The sequence below is a fragment of the Haemaphysalis longicornis genome, unplaced genomic scaffold (genome assembly GCF_048455015.1).
Source record: "Haemaphysalis longicornis isolate Haplotype H1 unplaced genomic scaffold, Haemaphysalis longicornis Haplotype H1 scaffold_9, whole genome shotgun sequence".
In the NCBI taxonomy this organism is placed as follows: domain Eukaryota; kingdom Metazoa; phylum Arthropoda; class Arachnida; order Ixodida; family Ixodidae; genus Haemaphysalis; species Haemaphysalis longicornis.
Window position 1 is genome coordinate 23,660,019 of NW_027526460.1, and position 18,631 is coordinate 23,678,649.

The 18,631-nt window shown below is 49.2% G+C and overlaps 1 protein-coding gene across 3 annotated transcripts in view; it reads right to left on the reverse strand.

Annotated features, from left to right (window-relative positions):
• LOC144152923 (exportin-T-like) overlaps positions 1–18,631 on the reverse strand; it is a 31,935-nt gene that overhangs the window by 4,906 nt on the left and 8,398 nt on the right. Inside the window, exons 9-21 of one of the 3 annotated variants that reach the window (XM_077684495.1) lie at positions 15,940–16,019; positions 15,050–15,245; positions 14,408–14,470; positions 13,850–13,921; positions 11,462–11,590; positions 11,315–11,383; positions 9,583–9,702; positions 7,086–7,180; positions 4,775–4,946; positions 4,369–4,511; positions 3,707–3,992; positions 1,944–2,130; positions 751–818 (exon numbers count right to left, since the gene is read on the reverse strand). In XM_077684495.1, coding sequence (XP_077540621.1) covers positions 751–818; positions 1,944–2,130; positions 3,707–3,992; positions 4,369–4,511; positions 4,775–4,946; positions 7,086–7,180; positions 9,583–9,702; positions 11,315–11,383; positions 11,462–11,590; positions 13,850–13,921; positions 14,408–14,470; positions 15,050–15,245; positions 15,940–16,019 — 1,680 coding nt within the window. Of the gene's footprint in view, positions 1–750; positions 819–1,943; positions 2,152–3,706; positions 3,993–4,368; positions 4,512–4,774; positions 4,947–7,085; positions 7,181–9,582; positions 9,703–11,314; positions 11,384–11,461; positions 11,591–13,849; positions 13,922–14,407; positions 14,471–15,049; positions 15,246–15,939; positions 16,020–18,631 lie in introns of all 3 variants that reach the window. The other 2 variants (XM_077684494.1, XM_077684492.1) reach the window with 2 other exon arrangements.

Below are 18,631 nucleotides of genomic sequence, written 5' to 3' on the forward strand. Positions count from 1 at the left end.
ATAATTTTTAGGCTCAGTAAAATCGCGTATTTGTATTTTGTGTAGCACCTTTGGTTACACAAAATTTTGGTTACACATTTTTTTGGTTTTGTTGACCAATAAACTCTCAATAATTACGCCTTTCACAAAATTGCTGTTATGTGTTTGAAAGAGGAATCTTTAAGCTACAATTTCATGCACAGCAATGCTAAATGTGTCCAGTAGCTCAAGGGCAAAAAAAAAAAGTTTTCTGGAAGCACTGAAAACCGGCCATCTTTTTGTGGTCGCGAAAGAGTCAAAGCACCAAAAAGCCTTCTGGGGTTTTTTACATGTACTACATAGAAAAATATTTTTACAGCCATCTTTCCTCCCATAGGTGAAAACCGTTTGTAATCAATTGTTAAAAAGCCAGGTCACTAATACTGCCTGCGCTATTTTTAAACAAAATAGACCATAAACTGAGCCCTTTGATGAAAATTTCAGTGCAAGGAGTTCAGCGACTTACAAAAATTGTTTGAAGATGCCTTTTTATTATTGCAACACCCTGTACACTGAAAGTCCTTGCAAGCGCGGAGTAGGACTTGCATCCGAAATTCGGCTATTAGCTTCATAATACAGCCACCGATGTATGACAAATCAGGGCACATCACCATGGTGTTTCCTTAAATTCCCTAGGTCATCACTCCGTGCTTTTGAGAGAGCGTCTGGCTGTTGCTCAGTATCAACGGACGTGACCAATGCCACAGACAGCACTCATCCCAGCAAACTCACCACTGGGTCGGGGAACTCCACAGCCCCTTGGATGATGGTCGCAAACACCTGCTCCAGGCTCTGTGCATCTGGAGGAGAGGCGAAAACAGTGGGTGCAGCATTATGCGCGGAGGCTCCAAGCATCCCATGCTCGGGACGGGCATAGCCACAAGAGCCCAAACCCTTACGCATGTTTCATACCAGTAAAATTTGCATGTGCACGCATGCGTGCACACGCACACAAATTGATTCCATGTAAAATGACAGAGTTTGCACCCAATGTGGGCTCTTGATCTCCAGCAGCTTACAGGAGAGAGAGTGGGTGTCAAGCCCATTCTACATGGTGCATTTTCCGTCTGCGAATTCGGTGGAACGAACATTCCTACTTGCGAAGTTTGCAGTGCCTGGAAATGTCGTCTACACGACCTGTGAACGTCACGATCCTCGCATTTCAGAGGCTGCAGACTGGATTAAGTCTGCCGCGAAGAAAGCTTGCTGTGATTAAAAAAAAAAAAAAAAAGTTTTATTTTACTTTTTGGGTAAGTTGTTTCAGACTGCTTTGCAATAAATATGAGTTTACCTACGGTTTAATACAACAGTCGTCAATTATTTATCAATTATACGCACACATAGCGGAGAAGACAAACACAGCAAGCAACCCTGGGTTCGCTTGTTGTGCGCGCCTAACACACCTCGGTTTATCTCGGCCGGTTCTTCTTGGGTTCTGTACTTGTTTCCTGCTGTGATGTCCGCCACTTGCACAGATACCGATTAAGCATCTGATGAAAACGACGCGCGACATTGTGTTGTGAACGCGTGTGCTTCGGTGCACCCACGCTTACGCCGCAAGCGCCGCGTGTATACAAGCAACACCATCTGGTTGCTAAGCATGCAGATGGTGATGCCGTGACGTACACATAGCTGTGTTCTTATTGGCCGCAGGTCCGGCCCCTCTACGCCGCACGAGCTGCACGGGTGGCATTCGCAGAGGATACTCGACCATTTCAAACATTTGGCACTTCTCCGCAGCAACGAAAAACGGTGGTTTTGCCGCATGAGCGGCGCCGCACCTGTGAATTCGCAGGAAAAATCGCACCATGTAGAACGGGCTTCAATAAATACCTGCATGCAATTGTGTCGCTATCTCCACCCACCTAGGGCTAGCAATCACCAGCATGCACACAAAAATACACTCATGGCCTCCCCCCACTCACCCTGCGCGGCGACCACCTCGACGACATTGTTGGTGACGATGGCAGCCACGAAGAGGAAGTAGGCGCGCTGCAGCAGCTGCCGGTCGCGCACGGCCTGCTCATCACCGGGCTCCACGGGGGCGGCCAGGGCCGTGAAGATGACCCCGACCAGGGGCATGAACATCCGTTGCAGGAAGGGCACCACCTCCTTCTGAAACACCCATGACAGCTGCCCCCCGACTGAGACTTCCCAACAGGCCCCCTCCTACCCCCCACCACACCCAAAGGCCAGGCAAGCAGAGGCACCCTCCCTCAAAACTCCCTCTTGGGCCGAACCGACACACTGGTCTGCACATTACAACGGCCAGAAGCAACGTTTCTACAGAAGTAGGAGCTATAAATCATATACACATCATTGTTCCGGTTGCCGTAAGATAACCGGCGGAGCAACGAGATAGGCAACAGAAAATGATTTATTGATTCATTGTAAGGTTTAACGCGCAGACGCAATGCAGGCGATGAGGCGCGGCGTAGTGGAGGACTCTGGATTAATTTTGACCACCTGGGGATCTTTCACGTACGCCGAAATCTCATACACACAGGCGTTTTTGCTTTTCGCCTCCATCAGAAAAGCGGCCGCGGCAGCCGAGAATCGAACCCGTGACCTCGTGCTCAGCAGCGTGTTACGAATCAGCCCGCCGCAACACTCCTCGGCTGTGTGGTGAAGCCTCCACTACGTGTGCCTTTCAAGCAGGCCCCGCTGTCGGTGACTCACACTTGCAGCTGACAATTCAAACAAGCTGCGACAGGTCTGCATCTCTGGCGCCTCACTATTGGTGTGATTCAAACCGGCGTTGGCAGACGAGGCAGGCTTCAACTTGCCCGAAGGACGCGGAAGCTGTGGCGCAGATCTCCTCTCCCCCTCTCTCGGACTCAGCGTGCGCCGCTACTACCGACTGCTCACGAACTCTGGAAAGAGTGTTGTGTGTGTCTGTGCCGTTCGTGTCGTGTGCAGAATCTAGAGGGAACGCTTGTTTTGACCGTTGGCGCTTTGGGTATAAGTAAGAGCCCCCAAACGCTGTAGTTCATTCCTGTTTGAGCAGTGAATCAATGCTGTCACTCTGCTCGAGTCCTGTACTGTAACCTCGCCCGTCGGGGCATTGTTCTTTGGCTTCGGCTCATCTCTCGCTATGAAGTAAACAAGTTACGTTCGCCTTCGGCTTCTGGTCTTCTTCGAGGCAGCTCGCTTCACTCGCCGCTCGCTTCACCATGCTACCACATGTCTGTCGGAGGCAACGGAGCTCGGCTCGGGTACGCCTTCCCGTATGCAGCAACGGTTTGTCAGCGGTGGGATGACAACGTTCCAACAAGCGCAACAGCCACTGAGATACCACGACGGGTAGGCAACAGAAAATGACATTCCCATGGTGGGTCTGAGCATTGCCTGTCAGGTCGGCTTGTGTTATATTGCGTCTAAGTTTTGTCAGTGTCTGCGCCTTAACACAAACTTATAAGAAAACTCCAAGACTGTACTCCTACAACCTTGTGAACACTACAAAATTCTGGCCCACTTCTTCGTATTGCAAGCTGCAAGAAACAGCAACCTTTCCCTTCCCCCCATTAGCTGGCCATTCACTAAGAGAGAGAAAGAGAGAGAGAGAGAGAGAGAGAGAGAGAGAGAGAGAGAGAGAGAGAGAGAGAGAGAGAGAGAGAGAGAGAGAGAGAGAGAGAGAGAGAGAGAGAGAGAGAGAGAGAGAGAGAGAGAGAGAGAGATGGCGGCGCACCTTGAACTTGCAGACGATCTGGTTGATGAGGGGGATGAGCTCCTGGACAGAGCGCACGTCCGGGTTGCGCAGCAGCTGTTCGCAGGCGCGGGGCACCAGGGGCAGCACCTCCTCCTCCAGGCACACCACCAGCCGGTGCAGGAACTGCCGCACCCCGGCCTGCAGCAGGGGCTGCTCGTAGGGCAGGTCCAGGGCCTGCAGGAACACCTGAAGGGCCTCCAGGTAGATGGGCACGCAACCGCACGCCTTCATCGTCTGCTGGTTGGAGAAGGCCTTGCTCGTACGGCTGCGACACAAGGCCACACACTCGCTCAATCGAGGTGGCCCCGAGCAGATAGGCGGAACACTCAAAGGCCCACTGCAGCGACATATTCCCGCTCTGTGAAATGCCTGGCTCTGGAGAGTTTGCAAGCAGTCCAAGGACTGCCCCCATTTTACAAATGCATCTACCCAGCAGTTCAGAACAGACTGGAACTGGAAACCAATCGGCCAGCTGCACCTGCTGCCGTTGAATGCAGACAGCTAAGTACCAGAGGTTACAGCTCAGCTGAAAAACTGTCTGAGCTCCGCTCTCCACACACTTGTCCCAGTGTGAGCGCACGAGTCCGCCACTTGCACTGTTCAAATTTCGACTGGAGTCAGCAGGAGGAAGAGGAGAGTACCTGGTCACTGCAATGGCGTGGTTCATGCACTCGGCAATGTCCTTGCGCTTCTGCTCCACGGGCTCAAGGGGCAGCCGCTGGGCCAGGGACTCAAACTTGCGCATCACGGGAGTCAGCTGGCTCCTCAGCAGCAGCTCCTTCTTCTGCGGATAACAGGGACGGGGAGGGACAAGGGTGCCAATGACGTTCTTTGGCACACACGTTCTTTGGCGCCCATCATCCCATTCACATGAGATTACTAGGAACAGTGGCGTGATCTGGCTTCTTCAACAAGCATCTTTGGCAAGCACCCAAATGACACTTCCAGCATGCAAAAAAAAAACCCTACACTTTCACTTGCACCCATTAACAACGCCCACAAATGACACCAGCCAAAGTGTGAGTACGAATGGAAGAAGACACGCACCTGCGCTGTGAACTGGCCGGACACGATGAGCATGGCGGTGGCCTCGAAGAGGTACAGCTGGTCATCCGGCGACAGGAGCGAGCTGGTGGTAAGCCCATTGTCCGTGGGGCACAGCACCAGCAGGTCCTGCAGCTGCTTCAGGATGTCCTCCGTGAAGGGCAGCATCTGAGCCCTGGGCAGCACCACACGCACATTCTCATGGGAAAACATTCCCACCACAAGTGCAAGGTGTGGATCACATTCGACTTGCACTGCACATCTCCTCACTCCCTCTGGCCTAACGCTTGGGCCTTCAGCCTCGGGACCCACGCTCACCACATTGGTAGGAATGCAACATGACACATAGCACGTCATAATAGCACAGTCTAATTCATCATAACACCAGTGTGTTCCCATAATCGAATGCCAGAAAGACATCACATCCACTGCTCAAGTAGCAGGCTCAACAATTTCGGGCAATGTTTGGGAGTATAAATGGCACAGAGGGCAAGGCTACAGCAGTAGCCGTTCACAAGCATAGCCCATTTAGTACTGCTTCTACTTCCCGACACAACGACCACTCGAGGACAAAGGGAGTGGAGAGAAAGCTTGCGCTTTTGCTTGCTTTGCTGCAAACTGCACTAATTAGAAAGCGATGGCATTGAACCCATAGATGAGCAGGCAAAGCCACCAGAAAACGAGGTATGAGCCACAGATCAAGTGGCCACATCACACAACATGACCATGAGTGCAAGCACTTTGCATAAGGAGGCCTCTCCCCCAGTCACCGAGGGAGAGAGGTGGGTAGCACAAGCTGGTTCGCAACAGTGAGCACCAAAACATAACAAGCTCGACAACCTCTATTGTCGGTCTTAACCCTTTGCGGTCCGTTGTACAACACAAAACGGCCGCAGCGGTCCGTTGTTGGGATATGCCTGACATGGGTGTTCAAGGTTAAACTTCACGGTTTTTCTTACTGAAATGCGCCCGCATTCTTTGTATACATGATGCGCCATCTCTTGCGGCAAAAGTGAACTTTTCTGAAGTTTCTTTCTTTTTGCACAATGATCAGAACAGGCTTCCTGAATTCCAGATCATTTTTGCGTGCATTCTACGATGGTGCACTCAGCGAAAGCGATGAAGACTTCAGTGACGAAGAGAATCGAGTGCCTCCATCAGTCAGTGATGACAGTGATTTGACGGAAGAAAGTGACAAAGACCACGACGGGCGGTGGAGACAGCACAGTGTGGATCCTTACTCACTCTGGGGGCTACGCATTTTGTCGAAAGACAATGAAATGGTAGTGAAAGCTAGAGCTTTGCATTGCCAATAGTTTTATTTGGAGGCACACACGGCTGCAGAATCATGGCGAAAAGGAGCAGAAAAACCTGCAGTACTGCCACAACCTCATCCAACAGCTGGTTGGTGACCTGAGGGCTCGAGTCGAAAAAGTGGGGCCCGTCTACACATATGGAGTGTGAGTAAAGGCCACAAGCCATTTCATCCACAAGTCCCCAGGCAGAGACTGCGCTGTTTGTGGCGACAGAAAAACAAAAAGAGGCGAAAGAAAAACTGTTTTTTTCTGCAAAACCTGCAGTAAAAACCCTGGCCTGCACCCAGAAGAATGCTTCAAGTGTGTTTACGCGCTGCTCAAATACTATTGGTACAGGAGTTGCAAGCAGAATGCAAAAGAAGAAATAAACATCTGAGTTTTCTTGCTTCCACAGTTCGTGTTTTTCTTCAGTGCACCAGAAACTGGCACAATAAATAACAGCGGACTGGAATGGCCGGAAATTGGGTAACAGGTACAGACTGCAAAGGGTAAGTTAAGCCTCATGGAAACTGTCTTCCCTCCTCCCATTTGCCCTTCTTTGCACCGCCAGCAAATTGAACCCATCACAGCATCTTCATGACTAAACTTTCCAGTGGACTCCCAAAGTGCTTCTGCTAGCCCTGGCTCGCCGACTAGGTTCCGCTGCTTCCACCGTTCAACCAAACTCCTATTTGCTTCAAATTTCATTCACGCTCAAAATCACGAGCCATGCCTACTCGTTTTGCCTCGCACTTGTGTTCACTGCAGCAGCCTTCGTTCTTGACACTGGGCTCAATTCGTTGCACCTGGACTGGTTAAAAGTGAACCTGAATGAGCGACTCCTCACACCTTTGCCTCCGCACCTTCTTTAGGGTGGTTTGGACGTTGTGACAACGGGGCCAGTTGGTCACCAATGGGGCAGCAGCATGGAGAAAAAAATCGGGGCCCATCAAGCCAGCGATGTCAGCCTGATCAGCGACGCTGCAGGCACGGCCATAGTGGCACGGAGGGGGACTCACTTGTGCGACCTGATGAACTTGGAGAAGAGGTAGGACAGGCGGCTGCGCACACTGGGGCTCTGGTGGCGGAGGCCCCGCTCGTCCATGAAGGCCACCTGTATCGCCCGGGTGGGAAGGAGAAGCAAGGTCACACCTGGCCGGCATCCCATCGTCCCTGCTACTAACGACCACTTTGTCATGGCTGTGAGTTCCTGTTTGCACGCGTTGGAAATTAGTACATATGCGTGCTGGTGACGGCATGCACTTACAAGTGAAAATGTTTCTGATGCAACTGCAGTCTGGTGCAACCCAGTGTCGCAGAGCCAGTGTGTGATGTGAAGCTGACTGTAACCCCTCTACCCCGAAACTTTCCAAGAATGTTTCAGCCACCTGTGTTAACTCACATGGCCACCGTACGGTAATACAGTGACGTAAGCTGTTCTGATGCAGGCTTCACCCAACACTAAGCCTACATATAAGCCTAACAACGGTGATTGGAATAGATTCTTTCTGTGACAGTAACGAAGGGGAAAAAAAAAAAAAAAAATGATGATGATTACGACAGTGCATGTGATTTTAGCGTGCACTAAGCTTCGCACTCGCGCCAGTGTCGCACCCAGTGGCGTGGCAGTCGCCAGAGATTCAGGGCACTATGGCGCCGGCCATAATACTGGAACATCCGCTCGGCGATAAGACACTGATGCTTTCGTATTCACTTCATCAGAACTGGTTCAGTGTCCCCCAAATTTTTTTTTCTTTCTGGGATTTAAGTTAGGGGTTAGACAGCAGCTTAATCATGCTCCTAGCTCACCTGCTGCGCAGGCATGCAACACCTCGATCCTATGATGTTTCCACACAGTCCTAATAACACCGTATAATCAACGTTCCAAAATTTAACAAGACACCCAGTTCGACCAATGAAACTGTCATACTGTTTCCATCCGATTCATGTGCCTGCAACGAGTGGCTGCACACAGCAATCCAGTTTGCAAGGCCCTGTTACCCTGCAGCAGCTTGCACCTTAAAGGAGCCATGAAGAGAAAACAAAAGTTTGTTTTATTCGAAAGATTAGGTGTTTCATAGTACCCCAAGCGCTTTCCCGGAAGCAAATGATGCTTTATTCACTGATAAATAAGGCAATTTAAGCCAAAATTTTAAATCTCCCGCTAAAATTGAACATTCCGTGACGTGTACAATGGCGTCATAGAGCCGGTCCATGAAACAGATACTTAGTATGTCGACTCCATATAGCACCCACACGCGGGAGTCGATCGAGACGGCGGCCATTTTAAAAATACTAGTAAAACCTAGTGCACCCGCAGCCCTAGTCATGGAATCGCCTGATCCGGAGAACAAAACTCTCGCCGAGGAGCTCGGGCTTGCATTTAACAACCTCACACCACAATAACGCTCAATGCTTCTAAGTGCACGAGCGGCAAGAGTTGTGGGATACGCGGTGGACGGGAAAGCGACCATTCCGCGATAGCCACAACAGACGAACGCCCAGCCGTCGGCACCGCTGCCTCGTCAGCCCCGTCGCGACGGACGAATATAGACTGGTACGTATGTGCCGTATTTTGATTACGGTTAATAATAGTTCAATTTCAGTAGCAGTATCACTTATGCCAGTTGGCCGGTGTCGTGTATGGAAAGCCGTTCGCGCGAGCTCTCTGCTTCGACCAGAAAGATACGAGCGTCAATGCGCGGTGTTTACGGCATTTTTTTCCCCAAGGCCAGAGCGATTTGACGAAGTCGGCAACGAGCGCCAGCATGTTCCAGGAGTGAGCTAACGTAAGGGTCCCTGCCGTAACTGAACAAACTGAAGTTTTCAGTGGTTGTAAACTGGAAACGAGCTCGTAACGACAGCAGCAAACCAACACCATTCGAAACTTACGCGACGACTGGCACTATCTCGTCGCTTCTTGCTGTTCCTTACTCCCCTCGTTTCTATTTTTACCTTTGCTGGTTGGCGATATGACGGCCAACCTCCTGTGAAGGGATTACGATACGAAGCAAGGTCGCGGCTGTGCGTGCTGGAACGGTTCGTTGGCCCCGAAGAGCCTCGAACCCGAAAATTCGTCTGCGCGACGGCGAGATGTCGAGCTCGGCCGGCGCGCTAGTTTCGTACGCATTGGCGCACACGCTTGCGAGTTCGTTCGGAACTTCAACCGTTTTACTCCACCGTTCTTTGTCATAAAAAGAATGTGCAGTATGTTTCACGGGCATTTAGCTCGCTATGCAAGCTGTAAGCCCTGCCTAACATGCGTTTGCTTTTGCCGGCCTCCGCCAATCGCAGAGCTTAGCCCATGTGACGGCATAGGTTCTGTTGCGGGAAATGAGCTGGTGGGTCGCATGACCATTCCCGTTTTTCCTAATTATGTAGCTTATTTGAGCGAAGTTTGCGTTATAAGTGGTGTCGTTATGGTTCTAACGAGGCAATCTTTCGAATGAACCAAACTTGTGTTTTCTCTTCATGGCTCCTTTAAGCGGCCCTCTGAGAAGGAAATGCTCAACTTACCAGAACATCTGGAATAGTTTCCGATTCCTGGCTGAAGAACTTCTCGTATCGCACGACTGTCTCAAAGAATTGGACAGTCACTGCGAGGTGGCCATAGGCACTCACTCCAGACGAGACCAGCTGTGTGGATAGAGAACAACAGGTCAAGTCTTAGACGACGCAGCAGTGCCCTGGACAGGACAACAAGTCTCCTCGATGTGTCATTTTGGACATTTTGGTAAACAGGCAACTACGAAAGAAGCCCTTGTCCCCATGCCACCAAGGTTTGTCATGGGTTTGTCATTCTGTACTGTCCAAAAGCTGCCAGAGAGCAGCTCCGAATTTTTGTTGTTGCCCAAAGACACCAATGGCAAGGGCAGTCCCTGCACTGGCCACAAACTGAATTTCAACCTCGTTATAACAAAACTGAAGGGGTGTCACGATTTGCTCGTTATAACAAATGTTTAGTTATAGCCAAAGCAGGGATTTGCTACCCAAAACAAACAGCGGGTGAAATTGGATTTCGCTGCATGGTGGTACACAACAAGATAACTGCATTCAGGAGATAAAAAGGAAAAGTCGCGCACCTACTTTATTGCAGTTCAAAATAAAAAAAACTCTTATTTGAAACAGATTTGCTGCAAAGAAGTCCGTAATTGGACATTGATGCATCTTTATGATGTGAACGATGGCTCGCTCAGCTTCATGCCAGATGTGACCACTAATTGAAACCGCCTTCTGGTCTAGCGTTATAACCTTTCACTGCCTGCCCGTTGCATTCATGCCGCTCGAATCACGCACGGAGCTCAATAAAAGATAAGGCTTAAGCACTTTGCTGCGGCCGTACGTGCCATGTGCAGCGAGAGGAAGGTGGGAACACGGCCAAGTGTGCGCCTTCGCTTTAGCCCAATCGTAGTGGGCGCAGCGGACGCATGGCGCACTGTCCAGCTTTACGTGTGTTGCTGGAGGTTGCACGGCAGGAGTTTTGAATTTCTAACTACACTTGTCACGTTGCACACTGTCGTGAAATTGGCTCAAAATTTTATTTCCTAATGAGACTTGTTCATCATATCCCGTAACGAGCAAATTTTACCTAGTTAAAGTTTTAAATACATTGGTTTCTATGGGGACTTTCACAGAGAACTACAATTTGCTCGTTATACCCATTATTTTGTTACGGTTTATCTCGTTACAATGCAGTTTAACTGTATCCAGAAATATCCCGGACTGGCAAGTTGAAAACACCAAATAAGTTGTCTGCTCCCATCAGCAGGAAGCAAAAGCGTTGGGTATTTAGAGAAACAGGCAAAGTAATGGCTGCGAAGCCGCACTGGCGATCGACATAAGTGTAAGCCACAAAAATATGCACAGTAACAGCTGCGATGCGGCACTGACGATCGACATAAGTGTAGCTCCCAAAAGAAGGCAGCCCACTTATTTCATTTCAGACTCTGAATGCTGAACCCTGAAGCCACTGCCCTTTTAATTAAGAAGTGCACGTATAAAAACAACATTCTTGAAGTGTTTTTGCCACCCTTTCCCCAAGGCTTCCTGAAAGTCTCGCAATTCCTATTGTACTGCAAGCACAAGCACTTGGCCCCCAAAATTTTGCCAGACAGATTGGCACCAAAAGTGCTGGCAAAATCAAAGCGCCCCTGCTCTTGCTCCACAGGTGGCCACAGATCAGCAGCAAAGTAAAAACCGCACAACCAAGGCAAATGGAGCAGACTTGTGAGCACAAACGCCAACGTACCTGCCTCATGATGACAACTACCGGTGGGGCGACGTCCCCATTCCCAGAGTACTGCGCATTCTGGAAGCCCTTGAAACAAAGGAAGAAAAGACAAATAAGACAACCACACAGTGAGCGTGAAGTGGCGATAAAAATGGGGGTGCTTACAGGGATGGCCTCCCCCAGGAGGTACAGGAAGGAGATGGCTGCCTCGACATCCTGGAATGGCAGGCTCCTCCAGTTCTGCAGCGTGGAGCTGATCACACCTTGCACTAGTGACAAGGTCAGCTCCTTGTCCTATGGAAGGACACAAAAAGCACACGTGTGGGCAACTTGGAAGCAGTATCTCACAGACAACCTCTGGTCACCACCCTCCAGCGAACAACGGCCACCACTCACTCGTAACTTGTTACAACACCTCCTTCCAGCTACTCGGTCGATCAATGTGCTCGCACAACACACATCATAATTGCGGTAGCATAGGTAGAAGATGCACCAAGGCCACAGCCCAGCTGACAAATACCCTAATTCAAGAGGCACGAACATTAACCCAGCATTTAAATGAGAAAGCCTTTGGGCACCCCAAAATCAATAAACGGAAAGTTAAGTGTACTGAAAGGTGTTTGCTCGTTATTTTAAGTGCTTGATGCCAGATTAACCCTAGCTAGCATTTACGTGTGCTATCTTCGACTGACAGGCAACAACAAAAGCCACTCTTCCATCAGCGAGGGGCCACACGGTAAACGGTAAGCACACCAGGAGCTAGTGCAGCACTAGAGGCCGTGATATACGTCGCAGTGTATGCCATTATGTCATGCACCCAGCCAGACAGTAGACGAAGCTGAGGAGCATGCTTAGCTCCTTGAAATCTTTGAGCATGTGCATCTTGTGGGGGCAAAAACCCCTCTCAAAAACTTCATTCAGTCGTGAAGAGCTTCTACAAGCCGAGTAGGAATGCTGGTTTTGCCTACAAAAACTGCCATCTTATGTCCACAGAGTGCACAAGGGAAGGAAAAAAAAAAAAATCCTGTTTGCTGGCCAATTAGCTGAATGAAACTTGGAAGGACTTGAGCGGTCTGTTTTCCTCCAGTGTCGTAGGCATCTTACTGTCTGTGTAACGCACCAACTCAATCTGTTCGGCGAAAGAGGTAACCGAAGAGATCACACTGGGCCGTTTGGCGTCCACGTTTAAACCTCCCGCCAGCACAATGGACAACATGTAATCAGTGAGGCCACAAAACCTACAGCTGTGCACGCACCCCCCCCACCCCCTCCACTCACCGCCTGTGCATGCATAAACCGGCAACTGGCTATGTGTGCGTGCTCAGACATGAAAGACACTGGCGAAAATGTCGCTCTCAAAGCCCCTCAAGCTGAACAAGAAATATCGGCTCAGGCCGGCATTCTAAGCGGGCAAGTTACTGTTCATCCGGAAGGAATTCGCAGCTACTCAATGAGCTGGAACTTGCAGTAGCAACTGGTATCCATTATTTTCGTGCCCATTCGCGCTTCTGTTCGGGCCAACACTAGTTCAATTCCCGCTTTTCTTCCTTCGAGCGAATGACATGTGTCCGCCCAACAGTGAGTTAAAATCTGGAATGCCTGAAGCTTTATTCTGGTGGACAAACATCGAACTGTGCATTTCCCTCCCTCGTCGTAGGCATCTTACTGTAACACACAAGCCCAAACCCTAACCGCTTGACCACAGAGGACATCCGACAGGGTGCATTGAGCCCTGAGACTTCCACGTTTAAATCTTACAGCACAACTAGCATGTCATTGGCACTGGCATGAAGTCTAGCTGGGTGTGCACGCCCCCCATCCTTCCACCCTCAAGCATGCACACATAAATTGGCAACCCGTGATGGGCGTGTGCTTAGGCTTCAAACACACAGATGAAAATGTCGCTAAGAAAGCCCTTCAAGATGAAGGAAAATTATGGGCACACATCAGCGTTACAAGCAGGCAAGTTGCTCTTCATCCAGGAGCAATTCACCACTACTCGACGAAGCGGAATTTGAGTAGGCAATGGCAGCGGCTACTGTTCGGCGGAGGCTGATTTCCGTCGTTCTTACGCCCACTGCCACTGCTGCTCATTTTCCACAATCATCTGATAACGGTGCTACCGGTGTTATCAGCAGATTGCGCAACTTGTCAAAGAGGCATCGGTTGTGACAAGGGGAAAGGAGGAGAGGCAGAGCTGCACTGAGTAAAGCGGCTTTACCGGAACGAAAACTGGGAGGGCGACACACACTGCTTTGCATTAAAAAGAAAGTGGTATTTCTGTTGTATGCCAGGTACAAATTCTCATTCAAACGAAATTTCAACATAAAGTAAAGTGCCGGTTCTAATGCATTCATTATATCAAGGCTTAAATGCAACCAGCTACGAATCCCTTTCAGTGCTACAGGATGGGTTTGGTTAATTTATGCTACATCAGAATTTTTATCCGAGAGATTCGTATAGCAGAGTTTACTGTGGTGCCGTTCCCCACAGATTCCTGCAGGCCACCTCACGACTCAGCAGCATGTCAACAACATCAGTATGTTCACTCACCAGCTGGGCAATGTTGTCAAAGAGCACCTTTAGCGTCTTCCTGTACTCTAAAAACAGGGCTTCATCTTCGCCCTGAAGGGAGAGAGAAGTGCAAATGAGCACGCAGCTGCCAGACAGAGCCCCTCGCTACACTGCTCCCTTTAAAACACTGGCACACCAGGCTCAACAAAGGCACAATAGCTGCAAGCCCCAAAATGGTCTGCCATTCTGCTAACCTCAGGGCACTCCAAAACCGAGTTAATCCAAGCAAGGATCTTTCAACACTGAGCACGGTACCGTATTGGCCGAGTTGGCTAGCTGTTCATAAAGTAGCAAACGGTGCGGGCAGGACAAAAGACGTGAGGAAGCAAACACGACGAGCACCTTCTTGGGCTGTTGTCAACATGATGAGCCTTTTAAACATCAGCAAGCAAAAATGTTGTACTCTTTCCCACTGCTCCTTAGGTGAACCTGCCTCAGTTACAAGTTTCTCCATTTTTATACTAAAAGAAACGTTGGAAGCAGCATTATCTACTACATGCACAGCACGAAAATACAGGTGTCACGAAACAAGCTTACCTGACGTTCAAATAAATAAGAGCTGTCATACTTGTATTTGTTAATTATTATATACAGCATGGCCTGAAACAAGAAGAGAGGGAGGGAAAAAAGAGTAGAGCACATTAGCAACACGTAAGCAAGAATGAGTAACCAGAAACAATTTGGATATAGCACACAACTCAATTCCACCTTATAGTGTTACAGTGGTTCAGATGAGCTGCAGTTCAGCATCTCTTGCAAAGTGTATTTATTATATATGAAGTGGGTGAGAAAAATCAACTTGAGTCGCAGAATCCACACGCAAAAAACAGGTTTCAAGGAAAGAAATAGAGGACACATGGCCATTTATGTAAAAATTCATGGCAGACAGCCGCTCTTGTCAGTAGATTTTACCTTTTGCGAGCCAATGTTCCAAAAATACAACACATTCACTTTTCTTTATTCCTTATTGCGCTCTGCATAAAGCTTACATGTTACTCGCAGCGTATTACATGCATGTACTTTTGTGAAAAAGAATCCCAGAATACAGTGAATTAAAAATAGTTGCACATTCAGCTGCAATTTCAGATTTACAAAGGATCGTGTGAAGTTCTTGCTGTAAAGCTTAATTCAAATGACAAACAGCCTCTACCAAGGTAACAAGGCCCTCATCCTCACTACCTCCACATGGGGCCTGTCCAGAGTTGGCCGGTAGCTGCCGTGCTTGAGGTACTGGATGTACTCGCGGGCAAACTCCGCCACCCCCTGCGACACGTCGTCATCCTCATGGCCTAGGAACTGCAGCAGGAGGGGAACCTTGGAGGAAACCTCCGCCTCCACAAGCTGCCGGCTGGCCGCATCTCCCTTTTTTCCCAGCCTGCAACGGGACGCAGGGGTCACCTTCAGTCAACTCGGCTCCGCTACCGTGGGGGGCCATCAGAACCGAATAGGCCTTGTGACCCGCGTGGCTAAGGTCAAAACCACAATACCAGCTTGAAGTCTTCTCCATCTGATATGAGCGGGAGTTTGTTGTGAATGCTGCATTAAGCCGCAGGCTGTGATACAGAGCCTCTTGCTGACGGGGTCTGGCCACCTTACTCCACAACAGTCCCCATGGGCAAGGTGACTGATAGGGGCAATGAGCTCCCCTCAACTACAAAGGGATAATGGGGGCACCCAGAGGGGAGACCTGCTGTCCTTTTGCCACGTGATCCACAGAATGCAGAGGTCAACTCGCCTGTCAGGTGAGCTAGGTTGGTCCCCATCCCAAGTAGTCACTACGACCTACCAGCAAAAGGGGGAATTCAGATCTAGCAGCAGCACACAGGCCCTGGTGAGGTGTCGAGAGCACACCAGCTTGTGAGGTGCACAGAGCCAACCAACTGTCCCACTTGTCGTTACTCCTCAAACACACCCACTTAAAATAGACCTTAGCTCGACGCTCATGCAAGAGGTGTGACTGACAATGAACAGCAATTTGTCTGGCCACACTGATCACACAGGGCTTGGCTAATGCTCTGACCAGAGTGAAGGCAACAGTGTGACAGACACAAGATTTGCTGCATACTTACTTGGAATAACAGTCAAAAAGTTGAATTCCTATTCCGTTGACCACCTTTGCCAGCTTGATGAGGAAATCTACATCTTCACCCTGAAACAAACAAAAAAAGTGGGCTAAACTACTCTGGCTTCATAATTTTTGATGTGAAACTTCTGGACTGTTTTTTTCGCCGCTTTCTGAGACAGACACAGATTATTACTACTGTCATGCATGCTAGCTGTTTTTTTCTACCCCTTCTTGGGCACCCAAAGAGCACCTCACCATCCAAATCCTGTACTACAGTATTTTTGAATGTATAGTTTGCACCAAAATGCAAAAATTTCGGGGGTGAAGTAGAGGTGCGGAATATATGCAAGGTATGTCCTTTGGTGCAGCTTCACCACAATGCACATTGGTCCGTGATGCCCCTACAGCCATAATGGCAAATAAACCACAATTACCCTATTGACAGTGCTATTTCGCACACACAGTTCGATAATATATCAACCTGGGAAGAAGGGAAAAAAAAAAAAAAAAAAAAAAGAGGCAATCTAGTTACCTAGTCAGCTTGGCAAGTTGTTTCGCATAAATAAATGTGCCATGTTGCTTCAGTAGTAGCTGCGGTCCAGCCTTTCATGTATAAAATGTGGGTAATAATGCGGGGGATATATATATATTTTTTTATTTGGCGATGGAAAGTGGGGGTGCAGGTTATATGCAAGGGTGGGTTATACGTGCGAAAACACGGTATTCGCTATCTGAGAGCACTGGGAGAGCAGGCTGACCAGCTCGCGGCTTAGGAACCAGGAATGCCTAGTCAATTGGGCCTGGGCAACAGCGGTAGCCCGTGGCTTTCCGGAATAAGAAGATGCCACCCATTTTTCTTCATTTTTCACCAGCTCAAATAAATGGTTCTTTCTCCTTCTTCTTGAGCACCCCATTAATCTCTCTCTGTTAACGAGATATTGATTGATTGTGGCGTGCCGACACTACACACGCAATGAGGCATGCCGTAGCAGAGGGCTCCGGATTAATTTTGACCACCCGGGAACTTTACGTGCGCCGAAATCTCGAACACACAGGTGGTTCCACTTTTCGCCACAGTCAGAAAAGCAGCCGCCAGAGCTGGGAATCGAACCCGCATCCATGGACTCAGTAGCACACTGTTAACAAGGTAGTTTTAATCTCTGGTGCTCATGAAAAGTATGCTGATTATTATTAGAGGCATGTAAACAGAGCAATCGCAGCTTAAATTGAGCAATTGCATACATATACACACAAAACAGTCGGATTTTTGCTCCAAATTATCATAATGATAAAAACCCTCCCTCAGAAGAACAAAACACTAAAAAAAAAGGAAAAAAAAAAGGAAAAATGTCTCAATATTTGCACTTCCTATTTCAAAGTTACCAAAAATTGGGCCCATCTCCCCGCGAGGGGGACTCGAGTAAATGCGTCGCATAGGGGGTGGGTGTATTGCGTTAACGTTTAGTGTTTGGGGAGTTGGTGGTAGTGAATGCGTTGTATCTGCAGCTTCTTGACGTAGTTTGAATGAGTCAAGGATATAAGGCGCATTCGTAGCCTCCCATTCTGTGTCGACTTTGTGGCGCAGTGGGTAGAGCACCATGTACATTGCGTTCCGCCCGCAGGGTCGAGGAATCGAAACCAGGCGCCGGATAGTATTTTTTTTTATATAGTGTAGGGGGAGGGGTGCGGACTACGACTACGGACGTCAATGCGGGTGACATCGCGAGTTACTGAAATGCTCTGCATTTAAAATGTGCTGTTTTAATTATCTCAGCGGAATCCTACGGAATCATCCTACGGAGCATACATGCACCGATGCAAAGTTGACACCTTCAACAACTGAATGCAGTGCGGATGGGTTGTCTGTCGTTTGCACCTCGCCGCATGTGCTTCAGCAAAAGCCAAAAGGATTGTGCCGCTGCTTTTTATCTGCCACACAGTCCCAAGAACCAGGTTGCCGACGGCATTATGGGTCTGTTCGGTTCACCCGGCAACTCTGAACCACTTCACAGCAGTGCAAAACCAGTTGCACCATCCTTCATAATTGGCAGAACCAGAACCGCACTTTTTCATCTGCTTCTGCACTTCCTAGGCAGAGAGTGCAGGCAAAGCCAAGAACCCGCACTGCACCCGCCGGCACCACCAGTGTTTCGAACAGTGCACTTTAGGTGCCGTAAGCTACACCAGTGAAACAGTGCTGCACAGCCTGAACTGGTTCACGTGGTGCAGGTGAAACGAACGGACCCCATGTGTGCAAGCAAGAGTGCCAAATAATACACACATGGGGCTGCAAAGCAAAAGGCAAAGATGCTGAGTTGGCAGAGTGCAGAGCAGTGTACACAAATAAGCCTGACAGTGGGGCACCACAAACACACACACACACACCAAAAAAAAAAAGGGGAAAAAAAAAATGGTGCAGCTTGCACTAGCGGCACGAGGCGAGAGAAACAGCGGAGGTGGGGGTCGACCTAGCTTCTCCCCCCACTGGCAGTGGATCCCGGGAGAGAGAGAGAGCAGCTGGACCCCAGCTGTGCAAAGCCGTTTTGGACGGCAACAAAAGCAAAGACCATTAAAGCATGTACAGTGTTTTATTCCATAGCAATTTTCGTCATCTCTTTCGTCGTCGTCTTCCGACGGCACAGCCGCATAGGATGGATTGTGAAGGGGTGGCTTGAAAGATCCGTCGTCAAGGTCCT